Here is a 23,697-nt window from a genome sequence, read left to right on the forward strand (position 1 = left end):
TATTTTTCAATCTATATTTAATCTCTAGAAGGCAGCATAACCTCCATCACTAATTATAATAATCAATCAGTAATCCCACCACACTTGTTCCCCAGGTCCCAACTTCATGATTTAAGTAGAATTGCAGAGTAAAAAAGAATTTTGTGTGTCATATTACAGGCAAATTAAATGTATGATTGTGTTGAGTATGCCTTCTGTTGAAATTCAGAAATTAATATCCCATATGGAACAAGAGGCCCATGGGCCACATCGCTCACCTGAGTAACTTTGGCCATGCTGTTCTTTACCAGATTTCCCCCCTTTTAATATACCTATTGTGGCCCCGCCCTACCCCCGGGGGTCAAAATTTGAACAATTTAGAATCTACACTACCCCAGGATGCTTCCAAATATGTCTCAGCTTTATTGGTCCAGTGGTTCTTAAGAAGAAGATTTTTAAAGATTTTTCTTATGTATTTCAATGTAAAACTTGGATTCCCTATTATGGCCCCGCCCTACCCCCGAGGGTCATGATTTAAACAATTTATAATCTACACTACCCAAGGTTGCTTCCATATAAGTTTCAGCTTTTCTGGCCCAGTGGTTCTTGAGATGAAGATTTGTAAAGATTTTTCTTATATATTTCAATGTAAAACTTGGATTCCCTACTGTGGCCCTGCCCTACCCCAGGGGGTCATGATTTGAACAGTTTATAATCTACACTACCCCAGGATGCTTCCATATAAGTTTCAGCTTTTCTGGCCCAGTGGTTCTTGAGAAGAAGATTTGTAAAGATTTTTCCTATATATTTCAATGTAAAACTTGGATTCCCTATTGTGGCCCTGCCCTACCCCTGGGGGTCATGATTTGAACAGTTTATAATCTACACTACCCCAGGATGCTTCCATATAAGTTTCAGCTTTTCTGGCCCAGTGGTTCTTGAGAAGAAGATTTTTAAAGATTTTTCTTATGTATTTCAATGTAAAACTTGGATTCCCTATTGTGGCCCCGCCCTACCCCCGGGGGTCATGATTTTAACAATTTAGAATTTACACTATCCCAGGATGCTTCCACCTAAGTTTCAGCTTTTCTGGCCCAGTGGTTCTTGAGAAGAAGATTTTTTAATGACCCCACCCTATTTTTGTCTTTTCTTGATTATCTCCCCTTGTAAGGGGACTTGGCCCTTTATTTTAACAATTTACACTCCCCTTTACCCAAGGATACTTTGTACCAAGTTTGGTTAAAATTGGCCCAGTGGTTCTTGAGAAAAAGTTGAAAATGTGAAAAGTTTACAGACGGACGGACAGACGGACGGACGACGGACAACGGGTGATCAGAAAAGCTCACTTGAGCTTTCAGCTCAGGTGAGCTAATAATTTGAGGTCCTTGTAGAGGCAATCTTTAAAAATTTTGCAAAACTATTAATTCTATCAATCCACATGAAACAAGATCTAGAGGATCGAAGTACATATAATATTCCTAATGTTTGTACATGGATCCACCAGAAACACTGATTAACGACTTGGAAAGAGAAAAACATATGCTTGTACTGAAGACAAAGGTTACCTCTGATGGCCAGAGTCATGGCACCAAAATTACACTCGAGACATTTAAACATATGCCATGACCTTTAAAAAGATCTGACTCGAGTCTAGAGAATGATGCATACATGTGCATGTATTATGAGCAACCCAAAACCCCTATTAGCTATTTGCAGACCATGTACATGCATTAATTTAAAACAAAATTACTCTGTGAACCTCCTTTGTGATAAATGACAAGTACAATCAAATAGTTTTGCATCATTATTTATTGATGATTTCATCTTTGTTAATTTTATTCTCTCTTCCATCACATAACAACTGGCCAATATAGTATAATTATATATATATATATATATATATATATATATATATATATATATATATATATATATATATATATATATATATATATATATATATATATATATATATATATATACTTGTACCTTTCATCCTTTAGAATCTGAATTCTATTGACATGGTACAAAGATGTCACCATAATTGAGTAAACATCTACATTTTTAATCAAAAAAAGTAGATCATCCACTTAAAGTACAACTGTCTGGAATACAAATTCATGTTTAACCTTAATACATAAATTTACTTTGAGCATTTGAGGAGGTCATAAATTTTTTGAGTGTCAATGAAATTTCCTTGAATGTCATTTTTATTTCATCTGATCTAATTTAAAATTATTGTACTTCAGAAACAATTTTCCTTTACATGGTGTATACAAACTAAAATAACAACATCAATGTGTATTCACTATTGTCATTACAATTTAGTTAAAAACATAGAATTTGGCATAAGGTGTAAACTTAAATTTTGTTTGTTTCCTCAGGATTTGACTAATAATTGGCATAAAAATTACTTAATTTTCCCAACCAAAAATAAAACTACATGCATGTATTAGACTAACTGCATATCATTTCATTCTTCAGAAAAAAAAAAACATTAAAAATTATTTTTAAATATTTTGGTCAGAGAAACAAGAATTAACATCTCTTAGAAACAAAACATTTTTTTTCCTTCCAGGTTAGTTTGAGAGAGGAAATAAACAAGACTACATTTTAACTCTTATTTTGGCTGAACACAAACACTTAACAACAGTACTTAAATTGATAACAATTATATGAATGGTGATAACAAAAAATACTGCAAACACTCACAGGTATTTTTTTATAAGAAGATAATATTGCTGCAAAAGAGACAAATTTCAGTTATGAGTATGTTTTGTTAATATCAGTAGATAGAATGCAGTGACATGTCTTCTGTCTAGCTGTGCATGTAGATATACAGGTACATGTATGTTAGTACAATTGCAATGTAAAACATATGATGATAAAATGAAGAAAATGATGGAATAAAAATAATCAGAATGTCCATGCAGTAAAGTGTCATGACAAAATGTATGCAAGTTCATATATATAAAACATGGGCAGAAATACATGTTTTTTGTGTGTATCTATAGTCCCCCACTGTACCATAATGATAAATTACAATCATGTAAAAAAAAAATATCCACTGTCAAAAATTCATCTTTTATCTAGACTGATTTCTTTGGCACACAGATATGATATTGTAGCATTGCATTGTTTGTAAACTTATTGCATTAGTAAAATTAAAAAGAGACAATTACTATTTAAATCATTTGGTGGAAATGAAAATAAAATACACATAGCTAAATGAAATGAAATTACTTGGTTAAGAAATTGTAAATATTCATTCTTGTACAGATAATTTTAGTACAATGTACTTTGGTGTTTATTTAAATAAATTATGGTTAATAAATAATTTTTCAAAGAGTATAATAAAATGGTTGTCAGACTCAGGTCAACATGATGAAAAAATTAATGTTAAAATATTAAAGGGGAAAAAATTCCATAAATACTATATAAAATTAAAGTAAAATAAGATTAACATCTCTGATTTACCCTCATGCACTAGATACATGTAACAAATATTTTGGTAAGATTAGAAAACAAAACAAAATCAACCATCAAAACAACAAGTTGAAGCAGTATAAAAAAATAATTAAATGTGAATAAATGCCCAGATGCTGGATTTGATAAACTATTTCACACACTTTTATTGCTAAGTCTTAACAAGTACTCGTAGATTGTTTCTTAAAACTAGTATTCTTCAGTTTCATACACTGCAGTACATGTATATAAATCAATAACAAAGTTTAATTCATGATACACATATTATTTTGCTCAAACACAGCAATCAAGAACACAGTCTTTTTAATGCATTGAGAAAACTATCAAAAACCAACAATTAATTATCCTAGAGTATACAAAATTCAATTGTGGCAAGATTATAAACATGATAAATCTCAACTTTCATCTCACAGTGTATCATATTGTAACAAAGCTGTCTCTATTAGCCCTCTGTTCCCAGTGTAAATTTGATAGCCTCTGCCCCTATGCTTAGGTCAGCTTTGTCCAAGTCTTTGCTTGTGTAAAGCTCCACCCACACTGGGCAGTGGTCACTAACCACTCCTCCCCAGCTCCAGCCATTGGGAATAAGAGCATTGGTCAATCCTTCTCTCACCACCCCAGAGTTACCTAAATGAAGAACAATATTGTCAGTAAGTGTGAGGAGAAAACACTGAATTATGGGATAGTTCTCAATAACATGTTCTACTATGTAACACAATATCTTGTTTTAAAGTATGCTATCACCAAAAAAAAAAAAGAGGCCCATGGGCCACATTGCTCACCTGAGCACATTGGCTAGGCAAAAGCACAAATTAGTTCAGTATTGAAAAGAAAACGGGGGGGGGGGGGGGGGGGGGGGGGGGGGGGGGCTTGAATTTTAAACTACCTGATGATGCTTCCATTCAAAATAACATATGGCTTTGTTGTGCTTGAGAAGAATTTAAAAAAAATTCCCCATATATTCCTTTGTAAAAATTTGATCCCCCATTGTGGCCCCTCCCTATCCAAGGGGTCATCATTTCAACAAACTTGAATCTACACTATCTGAGGATGCTTCCATATCAATATACCGTATAACGGGTATTTTCTGCAGTTGGAAATTTTTGCGATTTAACCCCTAAAAGATAGCAAATTAATTTCTGCGTTTTCAATTTCTGCGGTTGCATCATACCGCAAAAAATTATTTACTGGGTATGATCACCAATCTCTAAGAATAATTAGATAGCTGCCATGTTTACGTTTTATAAATTCATTGAGACATATTGATCAAAGTTGCATGAGAACTGGTATTAAGCTATTAAGCTTAATTAAACTACTATCTTTCAGTTAGTCTTTGTAAAATTATGTCTAGTCCCAATTAAAATGTATTATTGCAGTATCGGTCCACCCAAACAACAATAAAAAATCTTTATTCTACATTGTAACAAACGTTTTATGCGATCTATTAAAATATTTTAATATATAGATAATTAATGCATTCAAGCCATATTCTAAAAAATACAATTATAGATAACTGCCATCAAAATTAATCTGGTGTTTATATTTTAAGCTCAAACAAACAGTTGCATAATCAAGTACCGTAATTTTGGGGGTATAGGTCGATGGGGTATATAGGTCGAAAGGCTCATTTTCAGCCGTAATTTTTAAAAAATCCTTAGATAGGACGAATCCGGAAGATAGGACGAAGCTTTGTTTATCGATTTTCTAGAGATTCTTACGTATATACTACGTATCAGAACATGTAAACCTCTTTAATTTAACCCGTGATATTAACGTATTGAGAAAATAAACTGGTATTTTTATGAGTACAGCATTTTAACAGTGTTTTATACAAACATAGTTAAAATTTCCTTGAATTGTGATATAACGTATTTTCTCCAACTTGCCTATTCAATGCCGTCGTAGTTTGACTCTGTCCTTAAACACATAAATACGGTAGTATACAACAGCTATTATTAGGGAAATACCTGAAATCAACCAATAACCATTTCAATTTTAGAACATCTTGGACACATTCTTTTATTCCGACGTTGTTTACCGGGGTACAATATTAACTTCGATGACCGCCATTTTTATATTTCTTGTCCAGGGATTTGCTAAAACACGCAAATGACTATTACCAGTACATGTAACAGTGAGCAATTGAAATTAGTTATATTAACATATTCGATTCGTTAAATTGGGCGACCCCAACGGTTCTGAGAAAAAAAGTATCGACCTATACCCCAAAACTTACGGTAACCTAAAGTTGACCGTGTACAATCATAGGTGCCATGTGCATTGAGGCGTAACTAATCCTGTCAGTCGTCAGCATTGTGTGAAATTCACGAGACAATCAAGCCACTTTGTGTATACAAGCAGTAATTATGGTCTCCAGATAAAACACAAGATTGAAAAAAGTGTTAAAGAAAAAGCTACTATGTGTTGTTTGCAGCTATCGGAGTTTAGACCATTAATTGCGAAATCTCTCTTAGTCATTTACATGTACATGTATATCCGTATAAAGAAGTACATGTAGGTACAAGAAAAGATGTTTTTGTATAAACTTATTAAATTGATATTATTTACAGCAACGTTTTAATTCAATATGTTTTGGAAAAATCCTGATATCTAAAATCTTCGAATTTCGATGACACCAGAATTTTCTTGCCAACAAGGACATACGCACCACTTATCATACTTAAAATATATATATCTGAAGAAATATTGAAAAATATTTTGCGATTGTAATTTTTGCGGATTTGTCCTATCCGCAAAATTCCGCAAAAATTGGACAACCGCAGAAAATACCCGTTATACGGTAACTAAACATAGCTTTTCTGTTCTTGAGAAGAAATATTTTTCTATATGTTCTTATGTAAAACTTTTGATCCCCCATTTGGCCCCACCCTACCCCCCCAGGGGTCATCATTTGAACAACATTGAATTTACACTATTTGAGGATGCTTCCATATCAAAATGACTAAACATAATTTTCAATTCTTGAGAAGAAATTTTCCTATATGTTCCTATGTAAAATTTTCGATCCCCCATTGTGGCCCCACCCTATCCCCGGGGGTCATCATTTTAACAAACTTGAATCTACACTACCTAAGGATTCTTCCATATCAAAATGACTAATCATGGCTTTGTAGTTCTTCATCAGAAGATATTTTCCTATATATTTCTATTTAACACTTTGATCCTCCATTGTGGTCCTGCCCTACTCCTGGGTGTCATGATTTGAACAAAATGGAATCTACACTACCTGAGGATGCTTCAACATAAATATGATCAATCAGGGCTTTGCTGTTCCTGAGAAGAAGATTTGTAAAATTTTTCCTATATATTTCTATGTAAAACTGATACTCCATTGTGGCCCCACCCTACCCCTGGGGTCATGATTTGAATAAATTTGATTCTACACTACCTGAAGATGCTTCCATATAAATATGACTCATCATGGCTTTGCTGTTCTTGAGAAGAAGATTTTTAAAGATTTTCCTATATATTTCTATGTAAAGCTTTGATACTCCATTGTGGCCCCGCCCTACCCCTGGGTGTCATGATTTGAACAAACTTGAATCTACACTACCTGAGGATGCTTCCATATAAAATTCCAAATTTGGACGAAATGGACCCATTGGTTCTAGAGAAGAAGATTAAAATGTGGAAAGTTTACAATGAGAATGCCAACAACAACCTGCACTGACAAGGACAAAATGATCAGAAAAGCTCATTTGAGCCTTAGCTCAGGTGAGCTAAAATCCTTCCAATATTTCTTAATCTTCAATTTTGATATTGGACAGGAGCTCATATAATTTTTGTTCATTTGTTTTCAAAAACAACAGTACAGATGCACAAGACTGAAACATACACACACAGGAATAAATATAAAACAAACATTACCAGTGGCTACACTCTTTGTTTCCTTTGTTATCCAGATGTGATCATAGGTGCGACTGCCTTTCAAATTCTTATTGCTGATATTTGTGTAAGCTCCCACAGGTATTGCATTAGTATAGCCTCTCTCTCGCAAACAATCAAAATCTGTCAAATATATAAAAAAATAAATCATCAAACTATTAATGCCTTATGTGGGACGGAAATCTTTAAGCTTCTCTTTATGAGGAATTCAAGGAGATACATTGTACATTTAATTCCTTATCATGGCAGTTTGTTTTTTTTTTTTACATGCATGTATAATGCCCCGGGTGTGACAATACTGAAAAGGATCAAGTTCAAATTTAGAATGTCTGACTTCAATATCATTAGGGGTTATCTACTCCTTAGAGGGTACCAGTGTACCAAGTTTGATGTCAAGGTCAATGGGCCAAAATTGTTGGTAACCAAAGGAAGCCATAGCACCAACTGTTCAAAAGTTATGACAAAAGTTTAAATTTTTCAAAAGTAGGTCAAACTCCAAGGTCAAAGTTGTTGGTATTCATGGAAAGGTGTTGTCACAAGGAATGCACATGTGAAGAATGAAAGCCCTAACACCAACTGTTCAAAAGATATGGCTAAGGTTTAAGTTTTTCAAAAGTAGGTCAAACTCCAAGGTCAAGGTCAAAGGGTCAAAGTTGTTGCTATCCAAAGGAACGTCTTGTCACAAGGAATACACATGAGAAGTTTGAAAGCCCTAGCACCAACTGTTCAAAAGTTATGGCCAAGGTTAAAGTCTGATAATTTTTTGCAAAAGTGGGTCAAACTCCAAGGTCAAGGTCAAAAGGTCCAATATAGTGGTACCCAAAGAAAGGTTTTGTCACAAGGAATACACATGAGAAATATGAAAGTCATAGCTCCAACCGATCAAAAGTTATGGGCAAGGTTAAAGTTTTTGTGGACAGACAGATGGACAGACAGGGCTAAAACTATATGCCCCCAAATCTTTGATTGAGGGGGCATAATAAAAATAGAAATTCAAAATTGTAAACAAAACAGCAATGCAAATGTGTCTATGCCCTTTTAATTTAATACTCCATCTAAGATGCACACAAAATATGGTACAAAAAGTACATCATTGGGGTTCACAAAGTTCATTTGAATATCATGACCTTGAAATTCAATATGCTCCTTTTCAATTTTCATGTAATTTAAATACCTAACCCATCTATACAGGTATTTGTAAGCACTAAGTAGCATAAATGACAAAGCAATTTCAGATTTGTCTCACCTTCTAAATCTGGCTCCAAATTGAAATCACCCAGGAGTATAATATCCTTCTCTCCTGAAAAAATGCAATGAAATCTTTTATTCTATATCATTTAATTTTAAAATTACAAGCCTTGTTAATCTGAACGCTTGTGTTCCCGACCAAACCGTCTGGATTAATGAAGTTTCCAGATTACTGAAACATACTTAGTATATACATGTATAAATATAAATTGTTCTCCATAACTTTCATCCGGAAGTTGTGGCATCCAGATAAATGAGGCTCCACAGTGTATGTGTATTTCATGTTTGTAGAAGTGTACAAGCTTCTCTATCTCCTAAACCCAACAGAGTCCAAATGCACTCATCAGGCCCCAAGCCTTACAATCTGTCACAAATCATATTTATAGGGTCCTAGGCCAATTAATTGCGAACTTAGCTAAAGCATTTTAACTCATGCTTTTCATCCAAATTTTTGGTTATTTTTTTTTTTTATTTTTCCTGTGTATCTCTTTCTGAAAATAGTATTCTTAGAAAAACATATTATATTAATTTTGTTTAGATCACCTTTACCTACATAAATAAATCATTATCTTCTCCTTATGTTCTTATTCAATGTACACAATAACTCCCCTGCTTCATCCACAATGTTTCACCACCTCGTATCCAAGATATTTTGCCTCCTCATGCACAGTTTGGCAATGTCTACTTTTTTGTTGTTCATTTTGTTTGTGTTTTACATGGTGGTCCCCCATGAGATTCACTATCTTCATTTCTTTCAGTCTGCTATGAAGTCTGGGTTGATACTTTGTTGTGTTTTGTATCTTATTATCAAATATTTTTGTGAATGACATACTCAACTTTGTATAGATGTCTGTGCTGTACATCCCTTCAAATGTGCCATTTTCTATAAATCCTGATGGTCATTATTAAAATTCAAATCCAGTCTTTGGAATTAATAATATGATAACAGTGACATATATTCCATATAGGCAAAAAGGCTGTAGCCTACACATCATTTTGTCAGGGAAAAAAACTTAGTGGAAAAAATGGGGGAGGGGAGTTAATAATAAATCTTTTATTTTAACCTATTTTTTACTTATTTTGTTGCAAATGCCAAAAAAGAATTCTTAGCAATTCACACTTTTATACCTATCCAATGTAAATGTTTACAGTTTTGCTTTTTAAAGCCGAAATTCAAGTGTTATATTAAGTCTTATCAGACAATTTCAAACCATCGACAGCAACAGGATTAGTGCAGGAAATGAAATTGATAACTGGAAATACTTTTGGTTAGTAGGAAATTAAACACGTTGCTTTTATTTGGATTATTCAGTAAGGAAGTTACCATATTTTCTAAGCAGAGTAAAAGGATAAGTTAAGAGTTCTCAATTTTGTTAAGTGGTCTTCATGTCATGATATAAACTGAAAATATGTTTACAATATTATTTTCACTGGTCAAATTACAATCGTAGATTTCTTTGAGTTTGCAAAAATGCTCCCTTTGACCCCCCCAATACCTATCGAGAGAGGGCTCCTTGCCTTACCACACTTTGCACATCAAGTTAAATCTGTGACTTCACACTAGCCTACATATCAGCAGAAAGGAATGTACGCCATTGGATAAGAAGTACAGGCTATGACCACAGGTTACTAGTGTAATTCTGATGTACCACAGGATTGCACTGCACGCACCCCTACCACACTTGGGTTTATTTTCAAATATAAAATCATGTAATTCAGCTAATATATCTCAACTGTTTAATATAATAAAATTCATACAAATAAGTTACCTAAAGAAGCTGACAAGAAAGACATGAGAAAATTATTAAATAGACACAAATGCAAGCCACACTTAAATATAACCTCTATGTTCTGTGACCCATTTTAAATTGAACCACCCAGAACAAAAGTTTTCGTATAGGTATTTTTACCCTTGTGCGTGTATGGTAAATATACTCACATCCTACTGTATATATATGTATAGGTTAGGTACTGCTTATAGGATAAATCATTACCTGGTATATATGCCTACTTATATTATCCTGTTGAAGTGTCATTTATACACAGAGATACATGATATATTATAAAACTTTACTAATTTTCAACTGCTTTATGAACAAAATAGAAAATTCCTACATTTAAATGTAATTTTGCTAGCCATTTTGAATTAGGAAATTCAATACAACTTGTGATTCATGGCCATTTGAAGAAGCAGAAAAATGGGTTACTACATATTGTATATGATGAAGCAAAGAACAAGGTATGATTTCAATACAAATCTGGCCCTGTATTTCTCTAAACTTTAGAAGTGGTGTAAGAAATTAAACTTCATTCTTTCTGAATTATTGAAATTCCATGCAGTAAAAACATACAAATTGTTTTTCCAATATGACCTTTTAAATGCTAATTGTGACATCATGAACTTGTGCATTTTCCCGTATTTTCTTTAAAGTTGCAGAAGACATCGATTTTCAGTGGAATTTTCTTTCAGAAAACATACAGCGCATGCATCGCCCACAAAGATTTTGAGATATGTGATTTTCCAAAGCATTTTACATAATATATCTAAACATTGAAGTGGGCGAGGGCTGTGGACATTATTTTCTTAAGGAAAATAAACACAGAAATGAGTCATTTTGAAGCTTTTCTGCATAAAAGTAAGAAATGTGCCACATTAATGACGTCATATTTCCAGAATGGTCCTCCTTCCTGCCATATTCTTTAATGATTTATCATATTCATCTACTCAACTCATGTTATAGCCAATTTAATAACTTTTTAAGAACATTAAATTTATAGGGCACAATTAAGCCCAAACAGTGTCTTCTTCAACCTTTACTCTCAATGTACATATGTGTAATGTTTCTATGAAATAGAAAATGGTTGATCAATACCTGGGTAGTGCTCCTCTATAGCTTTAACAACCTTAGGTACATTGTCTATCTCTGCCTGGAGTTTCTCCAAGTCCTCATTGTCCAGTCCCGTAGCCTTCAGATGGACACTAGCCATTACACAGTCAAACTTCTTCATCTATCAAAAAATAAAACTGATCATTCGTACCTATAGGCATATTTTTTGTCCTAACAAAAGATAAGTAGGTCACAGTGACCTGTTTTTTTAAAGTTTTGCATGCATTCATCTTCAAATTGTTTTAGAGGCATATTTTGAGCATTTTGAAGCCTAAACCCTCTTTATTAAAGTGAGGCTTTTGATGTAAAAAGACAAGCTGAAAGTGGGATAACTTCATTTCACTGTAATACCCATTGAATACACTTTTCTTTTCTTTGTAGGCAACTCTTTTGAAAAAAAGAAAGATGTTTTTGCATAGATTTAGCATCTTGTTTCAGTACTAAATATGTTTAGGTGCATACCTTTAAAATTCCAATAAAGGGTCTGCGAACAAAGTCTCTAGTGGAACTAGCTGGCTTTTCTAAATTGGCAGAACTTGATAGAGAAATTCCTTGTGATGTGTCATACAGAAACCCATTATATTCCAAACTCTACAATAAATAACCACAGAATTATAAAGATAATGAGAGCAGTGCAAAGATGGCAAAGTACCCTACTAAAGTGAAGTGTACAGCAGTGTTAATTAAATGACCAAATGTTATATATTCATAAAGTATTACACTATAATCATTATAATGAATACACCAAATTATTATCCCTAGATGACAGTGATTTTTCTATATCATTATATAAAATCTTTTCTAATTTATTTATCTAAATTATTCAGCTAGAACATTAAAATATGTAAAATACGGTGGAAATTGAAGAAATGTTTAAATGAAATGGCCTTATCACTAAACTAATAACCTTTTGGCAGAATTTCCAGACTTTGAATTTTGCTACAGAAGGTTAGAAAATTATAATCTTTGTGACAAAATGATCTCTTTTTCTGGTTAAGAAATTCTTCAAAATCAAAATTTAAATAAATGACATTGAAGATTTTCAGGTATATATAAATATTAAGTAGATTATTTACAAATACATGCATACAAGTGATTATAACTGTCCTGTATTTGTAGGCATTACGCATCTTTATGATGCTCAAAAATAATACCATATTCTCTCTATTAAGCACCCTGGGCAATCACAAACTTCAAAAAGGTTATTTAGTATTTAGACAGTACCAGTATGTTCTTTGTGAATCAAGGAGGAACATTACAGTGTAGTGTCATGGGAAAATATCGATGATTGGATAATTTAGATTTTTGGAAACCAGAAGCAATGTGTCTTTAAAGTTTTTCACCAGCAACACTCAACTTCATTATAAGGTAATAAAAAGGGAGTCCTTATTCTCCGACAACTGAAAAATAATTCAGGGGCACTAATAGGGGCAGGGCACATAGTACAGTAGAATATGGTATGCTTTACCAGTTTTAGGGGCTCATTAATAAAAGAAAATTGAGCAGTAAATGGTCTCAATTTTTTTTTTAATTTCATCAAACCTTACACAATCCAACTACAAGAAACATTGCATAAATTGAGTGATAAGGCATCACTTGCAGGCCTGACTCTAAAAAAGACCTTTAATTTGACAGATCACATTAAAGACAGTTTAGACTCTGAATCCAAGCTGTTGTACAGCAAGCTTGATAATTAATCCCCAGGGACAGATTATGATATTTCTGTTCTTGTCTGGAGGTATTGATTTCTTGAAAGTACAAGTTTCTTAAAAGAAGTTAAGAAAATTATAAATGCAAATTTCTATAAGTCACATGCATATACAGAACTGCCATGGGCCTTTTTTTGATAGTTTTTTAATCCATTCAAAGGCTCAAAGCAGTCATTAATTTGAAAAAAAAAATCCATTTTTGGGGTGGGTGGGGGGCCTTCTTTGTTAACTACATGTATCATCATGTCATAATGTCTCAATAAAGGTTCGTTTAAAAAAATATGCAAAAGGAAAATCAGTCAAATTCAAAAATGACCTTGACCTTAAACTTTTGACTTCAAATGGATTTTCTACAAAAATGAATTTTCAATCCACATGTCATGGCACCTTGTGACCTCAAAAACAGACATCTACTAAGTTACATACATAAAATATGAACTTGATACAGTTATACATTTGACAGTTTGTCATCAGAAAAACCATTGGGACATCTGTTCATCCTGCCATGGCATGGACAGTAAAGCATACCCTGCATTTGTAAACAAAGGTATGAAAACTGATTAATCTCACAGGTTTATTTCCTTCATCATATTGACTTTTCTAAACCTTAAGGAACACACTCAATGTTCATATTCTCTAAGCACAACATACAGACTTTTAAATTTGTAATTCTTTGAGACTACATGTATTTACAAATGTTATTACCACTGAGGATATATTTTTTATATCTCTTGCCAACAGAATTCAATAGCCATACATGGAATTTTTACAGGAGAGATCTTTAAATTCTGTACTTTATCACATCTGGAAATTAAAAGGTCACTCAAGAGAGTAATTCTACATACATATTCCAGAACTACCTCAAAGTTAAATCAAATACCCAGGTAATTCCCTGCCCTCTCAATGAGACTTTCATCCCTAAGATGTCACCACAATATATATGCTCATATTTTTTCTTGATGTATAAAACAAACTATTGGGTAAATGCTATGCATCCTCCCATTTTATTGGTGGAAATGCATTAGTAGCATATCTTGAATTTCCTTATAAATTTTCTGTTTATAAAGACTCATACAAATCATTCATTTCCTTTATGTAACTGAAAGCTTCCTTATTTACAAAAGCAAATTAACATCAGTACAATAAACACGATAAATAACAAATAAATACAGATCCCTCCTATTTCATGTGATACCTACCCTGTACATTCTTCCTGTTGCCTTGGAAACTACACACTTCCAGGTGCCCCTCATTCCAGGCCATTTCATGACATGGGTAATTGTGGGATTGTTCAATTCATCACAAATCTAATAGCATAAATAAAAAAACAAATGTTATAAAATATTTAATTATGCTAGAATTTTTAACTATATCATCTTTACAATTAGATGTTTGGGCTTTCTGTCTTTGATGCTTTTATGAGGACTAGTGCATGATTAAAACATTGAAATTTTATCAGAAACTAGAGATTCCAGAGAAACTATAAAGTAATTGACTGCAAATGACATAATAATCTTCTGGTACTAATAAGAAACTCTCTTTCTCTTGTTCATGTTGTTTTAGCCAGAATACATGATAGGCTTACACAAAACAGTTACCATGGTTATAAGTGAAAAACTTAACGAATAAACATAAATTATTGCTTCTAAGATACTTCAAACATGAACATTTAATATGCATACCTTTTGAAGACTATTTTTATCTGCTAGTTCTTGGAATGCAACAACCCCAAAGCTGTAGAAAAGAAATATATACAAGTTACATGTGTATAATGTTCACAAATGTCTTACACTTATTTTAGGAATGACTCTAATTCTTGGCCAAATTATTCGATTATAACCTGGTTTGGGTCAGTTTACGCTTTATAATCCGCGAAGCGGATTATAAAACAGCGTAAACTGACCCAAACCAGGTTATACTCGAACAAGAGGCCCATGGGCCTTGAATCGCTCTTCTGATAAACTGTACAACCTATCACTTCTATTTGAAGCCTCGAAGTATCCTGTATATTTAGATAAACCCTTGAAATTCCAATTCACACTCTGAGAACCCAAGATGATTCTAAGCCAATTAGTACCTGAGAGTTGGTCATGGTGACCTACTTATCACTTGTCATTCTCTGAGGACCCATTAACTAAGTTTGATGATTCTAAGCCAATTAATACCTAAAATATTTTTTAAAATTATAACCATAAAATTTTATAAGTAGGTCAAAGTGACCTACTTTTCAATTGTTTTACTCCAAGGACCCAAGATGCATCAACTGACAAAGTTTGATGATTCTAAGCCAATTAGTACCCGAAATATTTGATTAAAGCCATAAATTTCCAAAAGTAGGTCACCGTGACCTACTTTTCAGTTGTTGTACTCCGAGGACCCATGACGCATAAACTGGCAAAGTTTTACGATTCTAAGCCAATTAGTACCCGAAATATTTAATTAACGCCATAAATTTTCAAAAGACGGTCACTGTGACCTACTTTTTAGTCGACCTACTCCGAAGACCCAAGATGCATCAACTGACAAAGTTTGATGATTCTAAGCCAATTAGTACCTGAAATATATAATTATAGTCATATAAATTGAAAAGTAGGTCACAGTGACCTACTTTTCAGTTGACCTTTTTTGAGGACCCAAGATGCATCAACTTACAAAGTTTTATGATCATAGGACTTAAAATGTCCAAATTATGCCTCTAAAACGCTTCGAAATTGAATGCCTGCAAAGTTCAAAAAGTAGGTCACTGTGACCTACTTTTTAATAAATATGTTTTATGGCCCCAAGATGCATCATCTTACAAGATTTAATGATTCTAAGCCTCCCCGTATTCGAATTAATGACCTTAATTGTTTTAAAAAAGATGAGCCATAAAATTCAAAAAGTAGGTCATGGTGACCTACTTTTTAGTTGACGTACTTTGAGGACCCAAGATGCATCAACTGACAAAGTTTGATGATCATAGGCCTTAAATTCTTCAAAATATGCCTCTAAATTATTTTGAAAAAGAATGGCCGCAAAATTTAAAAAGTAGGTCACCGTGACCTACTTTTGAGTCAACATGATATGAGGTCCTTAGATGCACCAACTGACAAGATTTGATGATCCTAGTCCTTATAGTAAGCAAAATATCAACATTTTAATAAAATGTAATTTTTGGTCAACTTTGAAGTGACCTTGAGACCACGCCCTTTGCCCCAGGGTAAATCCCCGTGCAAATTTTAATCTACAACATATCCTCATCCTTTTGTGTAAGTTTGGTGATAATCTGCCCAGTGGTTCTAGAGAAGAAGATTTTTTAGCAACCAGTACTTTTGTTTCTATTTTCCTAATTATCTCCCCTTGTTAAAGGGTCACAACCCCAGTTTTAGTATAAAAGGGAGCCCTTGGGCCAAGGATACCCTGTGACAAATTTGACAATAATTGGCCAAGGGGTTCTTGAGTTATGGCCCATATTCTAAAAAGTTTACGCACACCGCACAAATGGCCATAGCATTAGCTCTTTGAGCCTTTGGCTCAGAAGAGCTAATAATTTGGCCAAGAATTAGAGTCATTCCTTATAATTTAATTTTAAAATCATTAAATAAATATGGGTGTAAAATTTCGTTGCTTTTTATTAGTTCAAAGTTGCCGCTCAATAATACAACCGTAGTAACGGAAGTAACGGAAGTGATGGGAAGCAAGGGGAGGTAAAAACTGATACACAGGCCCAGCAGCTTGTTTACATGTGGTAAGATCGAACTATTGTTTGAAGTTAAAGGTATATTTATTAAATCTGGAATTTTCCATGAATCCCGAGGACTGGAAATGAGAGGATTGTATGCATACAGACGATTCAGCTGGTTGTCAGGGGGGGTGTGTCCCCATACTAAACCAGGTTATACAGAAATAATTTGTGTTCCTTTTTGGATATTAACCAATCAGATGCTAGAATACAAACAAAATTAAATTATTACGCTTTATAATACACTAGCTACCATAATATCTTTCACCATACTCTTTTTAATTACAATACAGGTACATATATAAGGGATACACTAGCAACTTGAATTGTCTACCTAGTGATTTAAACAGGGACCTATTATAATATACATGATTGTATATACATTCAATCATCAGTAATCTGGACACCAATAATCCGGACAAGTTTGTGGGGAACAGTATTTCTATTTATATATCTACCAATTATAAAAGGTATGTTTCAGTAACCAGGATGCTTCATTAATCCAGAAGACATGAGTGTCCAGATTAATAAGACTTGACTGTACAAGTGATTTTAATTTTTTTTTAAATTTTACGATAATGTCCTATAAAAAACTGTATAGATTGATTATATAGATTGATGATGAATGCAGAAATGTAGAATTTTGAATATCATAGAAAGTTTACAATTTCGTAATATTTTAGAAATTTGTTATTTTCATCATTTACAACTAAAATAGGTCCAAATATATATATATATATCTCAATCCATGCAGCAGAGTTGTCCCTAAGATCCGAGGCCTGGGATTTTCTCCACTTATAATGGGGTTACCCCCGTTATTTTGGTATATTCCTCCTAAACTCCCCACTAGGGAAGGAACCCAGAGTCCCCTTCTACTTTTTAAATGTCCCCTTATATTTAAATTCTTAGGGATTACCCTGCATGCAGGCATCCATTTTTTTGTTTTTATCATCTGTCCCTCAGTCTTTATCTCTATCAAGCCCTGCTTGGACCAAATCTAAATACACTTCATAGCAATAATGGGGATAATGAACCTAAACTAATATAGTGTTAAATATTAAAAGTAATACACTAGTCCCCGAAGACAGTGTATTGATATGAAATACACTGTAGACCAGGTTTCATAATATAGGTAGAACAAACAATAGATCTATGTACATTGTACCATATTGTAAATAAGATATATATCGGTATTATATTATATAATGTTGAAATTCAATGGTTACCACTATCATCTTGTTCAAATAAAACTTCATTTGTAACATAAAGATATAACTAGTAATAAATTACAGTGTCAGATATATTATACATGCTACACTTTAGAAACCATCGATCTTTTTGAAAGTTCTATTTGCTTACTACAATAATCAATAACCCCATAAATGATACTTCATTTCCTCTTTGTAACAGTGCAGCAGTTAATATGTATTTTTTTAAACAAGTAAATATTTATAATCTCCTGCTATAATTAAGGGTTAAGACTTAACTGTTCTGCTCAACACAGAGTGGTTGATGACAGGAGTAACTAGTTAATACACTATCAATGCATGCACTGCATGCTTTATGTGCAAATATGCATATCATTTAACAGTTTAATATATTCCACATATCAAATGTCTATGATTTTAACTGATTAAAGTGAACAGCTTTTCAAACTTTTAGTACATGTACAAGAACTTCTAAATCCACAGTTAATACATGTAGTGCTTGATCAATTAAAAAGAAATCTTTCATCAGAAAGAACCTTGCTAAGGCCAAACAAAAAAATATGTGTGGTTCCGGTTACACTTCCAAAAAAATTAGGGTAGGTAGGTAGGGATTTTCTTTTTTTTTTTCTTCTTTTTTTTTTTTAACAAAATGATTTTCTTAATTTTTTCTAAATAATACCTATCACTGCTTTGCAAATGGCATTTAGATGTGGTGTGATAATATACTAGTCAATATTGGTAGGGGACACCTACATGCTAGCTTGCTTTGGATAAAACACTATTAAACACTTGTGCTATGTTTTGCAAGGAGGCCGTCATTGCTGAAACTAAAACTTAAACTGGAGCCATTGATGGAAATCAGGGGAAATTCCGGAAAAAATATAAAAATTGCCAAAAAAAAGTTTAGGGTCGGGGGTATAAAATAGGGAAGGTCGGGTAACCGGAATCACACATATTTTTTTATTTGGCCTAATTTCATAGATAAGAGTTCAAGTCCTCAATCAAAAGGATTGGTGTACACTGTACAAATGCAAATCTCATATTAAATCTTTAATATATAATACTCTTAAATTATTATATAGACATGTATAAGTACAATTAATGTTATAATGTTATAAATCTTTATACATGTATGAACTAAAGAAATAATAGATTTGACACATAAGAGTATGAATGGTCCATCATAGACAATGTATTAATGAACTGAAATCAAAGGGGCTTAATTGCACATTAATGAGCACTGTGTCAGAATTAGGTCACATGATCAAAAGACAAGGCATCCTTGGCACAGTCATTACTGGTAATGATTAAGCTGCATCAGTGATGATGTGTATAACAATGCTTCAACCGTCATCACATCTGCGTTTTATTTTCTATTAATTTTTTTTGTCTGATCTTGGTGCTCTCCTCATTGTGTAAATGAAAACAATATTCGTAATTGACTTTGTAACTGAATTCCTCTCACTATTTTATTTTAAAAATCAATTCAGTATGTTACTTTGTTTGACAGTTTCATAAAAAAACGAACTTTCTCTAAGCTTACATCATGATGCAAGTTATTTCATTGTGGTATATGATGCATGGAGACATTGGGGTGGGGTGGGGGTGAAGATGGGGGTTATGTGTGTATGCTGTATATGGTGAACTGTACATCACTTTCAGAGAAAACCTATAAAATGCTAAGACCTCTGAGATGAAGAAACTCTGTAATATGTACACAAATTCATAAAGAATTCCTGATTTCCTTTTCCACACTTACCCATTCTCCAGAATAGTCATACAGATGACTTCTCGGACTCCTATATTGTTGGCTTTTTCTTCGTCAAATCTTTCCACATTCCAAGAGGCCACCCTCACAACAGAGCGATTCTTATGTTTGAAATTGAAAGGTGTCACTTTGGGGCGGGTACCCGATTTGATAATAGGTTCTAAAATGTCCAGCATATTTTCTGTTGAGCTTGATAATATCCTACAATTGGTATGATTATGGTCATTATTTGACAGTTTGGGAGGAATAGATGCATTGCCATTGTTAATGGAATCACTTGGAACATGTCCATTAGGTTGAGTATTGTTTGAGCTTTCTGAATCATCTAGACTTAGTTGATTTCTTATTGCACTGAGTAAATTTGGACCTATTCCTTTGACCTTTATAAGGTCATCAATTGCCTTAAATTGTCCTTTTTTGTCTCGATATGTAACTATATTCTCCGCCAGAACTTGTCCAATGCCTTTCACTTTCATTAACTGGAACACATTAGATGAATTCACATTGATTTTTCCATTAGATTTTCTAGATGTCTCACTTCTAAATGAAATGTCTGATCGACTACCTGTTGGAGAATTTTCTTCTGTTGGAGGTCCAGTACTACCTTGTCGTTTCATAGAAAGAGTAATTTCATCTCGAATTATATTCAATTTCACTGCACCAACACCAGACACTAAAGCCACATCCTCAATTTTCTTAAAACCACCAATTTTTCTTCGATACTCAATAATTGCCTGAGCTGTGGCTCTGTTAATCCCTGGCAAAGTCATTAGTTCTTCCTCTGTAGCATAATTAATATTCAAAAGATTTTGGCCTGCATCCCCCTCCATCATCGCAGACATGTTAAACGCTGCACTCAAATTCCGCCTGTGTCCCATCTTTTTGGGGGTGCTTGAATCCGAGTCAATATGTTTTGGAATACAGCAGCTATTGACGGCCCCCATCTTCTTTGTGTCTGTCCTCCAGAAAAAATTAGACTGTAATCATTCAACTGTACAGATAACTTTTAGTCAATATCACTTCGTCCAATAGTTAAATGCATTGCTGCCATCCGCATTCATTGATCAGTAATCCACCTTGAACACTACATTACCAATGCAGGTGTGCCATAAATAAATCCATCCTTGTGTACTGTTAGCAACCTGATTTGGGGTAAAAGCCTTGTTTCCATCTGAAAAAAAAATTTGACAGTCAAGAGTAAATATCTTATTACACACCAATTCACCCATACACATTCGAGAAAATATATTTAGGATTATTTTTGTAAGTCGTCTAGGTCAGAGACATTATAGAGCTCCTTAAGTTTAAAGTAATAATAATGAAGTGACTTGAATTTCAGTCTTAACTCTTAAAAGAACATTTATCAGCAGGGATGCAAGTGCTGAAAAAAACTGATTCTTGGAATGCATGCCTTCTGACAGCTACATAAAATCCCTGGTAGAGGAGAAAAGGTAATAAGGGATTTTAAAAATAAACCATTTAGCAACTGCTTGAACACATTATAGATATGAGATTAAGCTGCTGTATATATATATATGTCAATACACTGTTTATGCAAGTTTCTGCAGATAAAATTCATATCTGCAGGTATATAAGTATGTTTTGAAGTTTATCGTGTCATCAAATAACATTTACTGCCAGTAGCATGTGAATGTTAGTGTAAACATTTCAATGCATAAATAAATTTTGAATTGTTAAGAATAAACTTTGTTAGAGTGATCAAACTATTTATTGTTTTAAGTCACATGTACATGTACCAGGCACAACAATGAAATGATTCTATATATACATAACTATATGATAACAAGAAAGTAGGCTCAAAGTTCATTCAATGTGGATGAATAAACACTTAAAACTCACTCATTTAATACTCAAGTGCACGGTTCCTCTTATGACCAAATACAAGTATGTCATTAAAGAAAATCATTGTTTTGATGGTTTTTCATCAAGTGAATACACAGATGAATGTAGTATTATGTTAAAAATGACTGTTTTCCTTTCTACACGAGATGCAATTTCATAGAGATCTTATAAAATATCTTGTCTACTAAAGGGTATATAAATGAACATTCAGTATTTCACATTTTATTCCTGAATACCATAAAAATGTTCATGTATTATTTGTAATTAAAAGTATATGTACATACATATAAAATTCTTCCTATTCATTAATATCCTTAAATCCTGAAAAATACCTTCAAGTCATTTACAGTCTGTACATCTTAATCCATCATCACAATCTATCTTAAAGCCATCACTGTGCATAATTATCTTCTCTCTTATAGACACTCCTGTCGTGAATGATCAAGCCCTGTGTCCTAAGAGGTGCCAACAGATAGTCTTTAATTAGGCAATACCACCAATGTTACCTCTTTACAACAGGGCAATAAATCTCACACAGGCACAGTATTTGTCAACAACAATTTACACGATCAGCAGGATCAAGGTTCAAGGACAGAATGTTCGGAATTTAAATACTGGCTAAAAACACCAGTGGTCATCACAAAATGCTGAGTAAAGAGAAATCTAGAATCAATATACAGAGTGTCCAGACAGGGGATTATTATTTGTGTGGCCTGAGACATTAATGAGTGTAATATTTTTTTATCTGAAAGGAGACGTGCCATCAACCATACAATAATATCTTCATTTGTCTTAGATAATTGAGCTCACTTCCTTAAAACTGCAGGTAATGTGCTTTACATGCTTAATCATGTAGCCAACAGAAAAAAAAATCAGATTAATTTTTTTTAGCTTCACGAAAAATTTAGATTGTTATTTTTAGACATTTTTCATTCCTGAGAAAAATAAAATCACACATATAACTCATTGTTCTGTGTTTACTGGTTAAAGACATGGTATACATAACAGATACACGTACCTTGATTACAGTGAAATCACTACAATTACAGTATAAAATTTCTTTACTGATTACAGAATAAAGCCCACAATTACTACTTTCCCCCTTTCTTTTAAAGGGTAGACCTGCATGTATTCTATATTAGATTTTTCCTCAAACAGAGCTTTGAACACCCCAATTTATGAAATGCAAAACCAAGATGCCCCCTTTAAATAGTTGTTTTGAATTTTCTTTTTTTTTTTTGCTTTTTCTTTCTATGAGTATCTTTCTCTTTTTTTTTACTGCAACAGTGACAAAATCTGAATAAAATATGAAAATTACTGTAGATTGTGTAAAATACATATCCTACATGTACATGTCAATGAATTAGATAATTTCTAAATCAATTTGATTATATTTAAATATTTTAAGGGGGACCAACCCTCTGATAAGAGAAATAACTTTCCAAGTAATAAATCCTACAATTCCATCAAAATTTTATGTTGTGACAAAAAATTATTACTCTTCCCATTCTCTGTGTTAAAATTTCTTCATATCATGAGCTGACATAAAAAATAAGCAGCACTTCATACCTTATACTATTTTTCATTTGAATCTGATTAGCTCTTGATGAAAATCAATGTTGGGAAGCTTTAAAAAAATTGTGAAATTTAGAACAGAGGGTCATTATAGCGCTTAAAAGTTTTCATGAACAGAATCCAAACATGTCAACTTTTAAAAATATTTGAGTAATTTGACTAAAATGATAGCCATACATGCATCAAGGTTTGTTTTTAAAATAATAAATGTTATCTGTAAATAATCTCTATTACATCCAACCAAAATGTAATCAATAAAATGTCCATGAGATAATTACATATTCATATAACTGCAGTAACTCCAAGTCCTGCATTCCTGACAAAAAATATCTGTGACATGTACACT

At 33.1% G+C, this 23,697-nt stretch overlaps 1 protein-coding gene across 1 annotated transcript; it reads right to left on the bottom strand.

Moving 5' to 3' along the window:
• Nucleotides 1-3,298: 3,298 nt before the first annotated feature.
• LOC133205276 (endonuclease/exonuclease/phosphatase family domain-containing protein 1-like) lies at nt 3,299-21,091 on the bottom strand. Its single transcript, XM_061341049.1, has 8 exons — nt 19,905-21,091; nt 14,899-14,950; nt 14,416-14,523; nt 11,970-12,098; nt 11,493-11,628; nt 8,618-8,671; nt 7,354-7,494; nt 3,299-4,092 (listed from the first exon to the last, which is right to left on the bottom strand). Exons 1-8 carry the CDS (start codon nt 20,855-20,857, stop codon nt 3,908-3,910), a joined length of 1,758 nt encoding a protein of 585 aa, XP_061197033.1. The 5' UTR covers nt 20,858-21,091; the 3' UTR covers nt 3,299-3,907.
• Between the last annotated feature and the right edge of the window lie 2,606 nt (nt 21,092-23,697).

The sequence above is a fragment of the Saccostrea echinata genome, unplaced genomic scaffold (genome assembly GCF_033153115.1).
Source record: "Saccostrea echinata isolate AGI-Se365-2 ecotype Australia unplaced genomic scaffold, CSIRO_AGI_Sech_v1 ptg000054l, whole genome shotgun sequence".
NCBI lineage: Eukaryota > Metazoa > Mollusca > Bivalvia > Ostreida > Ostreidae > Saccostrea > Saccostrea echinata.

Excerpts from the sequence above, each read along its gene's own strand:
- LOC133205276 (XM_061341049.1), bottom strand. The coding sequence starts at position 20,857 with ATGGGGGCCGTCAATAGCTGCTGTATTCCAAAACATATTGACTCGGAT. Across the intron at positions 14,951-19,904 it reads ATGACTATTCTGGAGAATGG|CTTTGGGGTTGTTGCATTCC; the intron begins GTAAGTGTGGAA and ends TCTTTTCTACAG. Across the intron at positions 14,524-14,898 it reads ATAAAAATAGTCTTCAAAAG|ATTTGTGATGAATTGAACAA; the intron begins GTATGCATATTA and ends TTATGCTATTAG.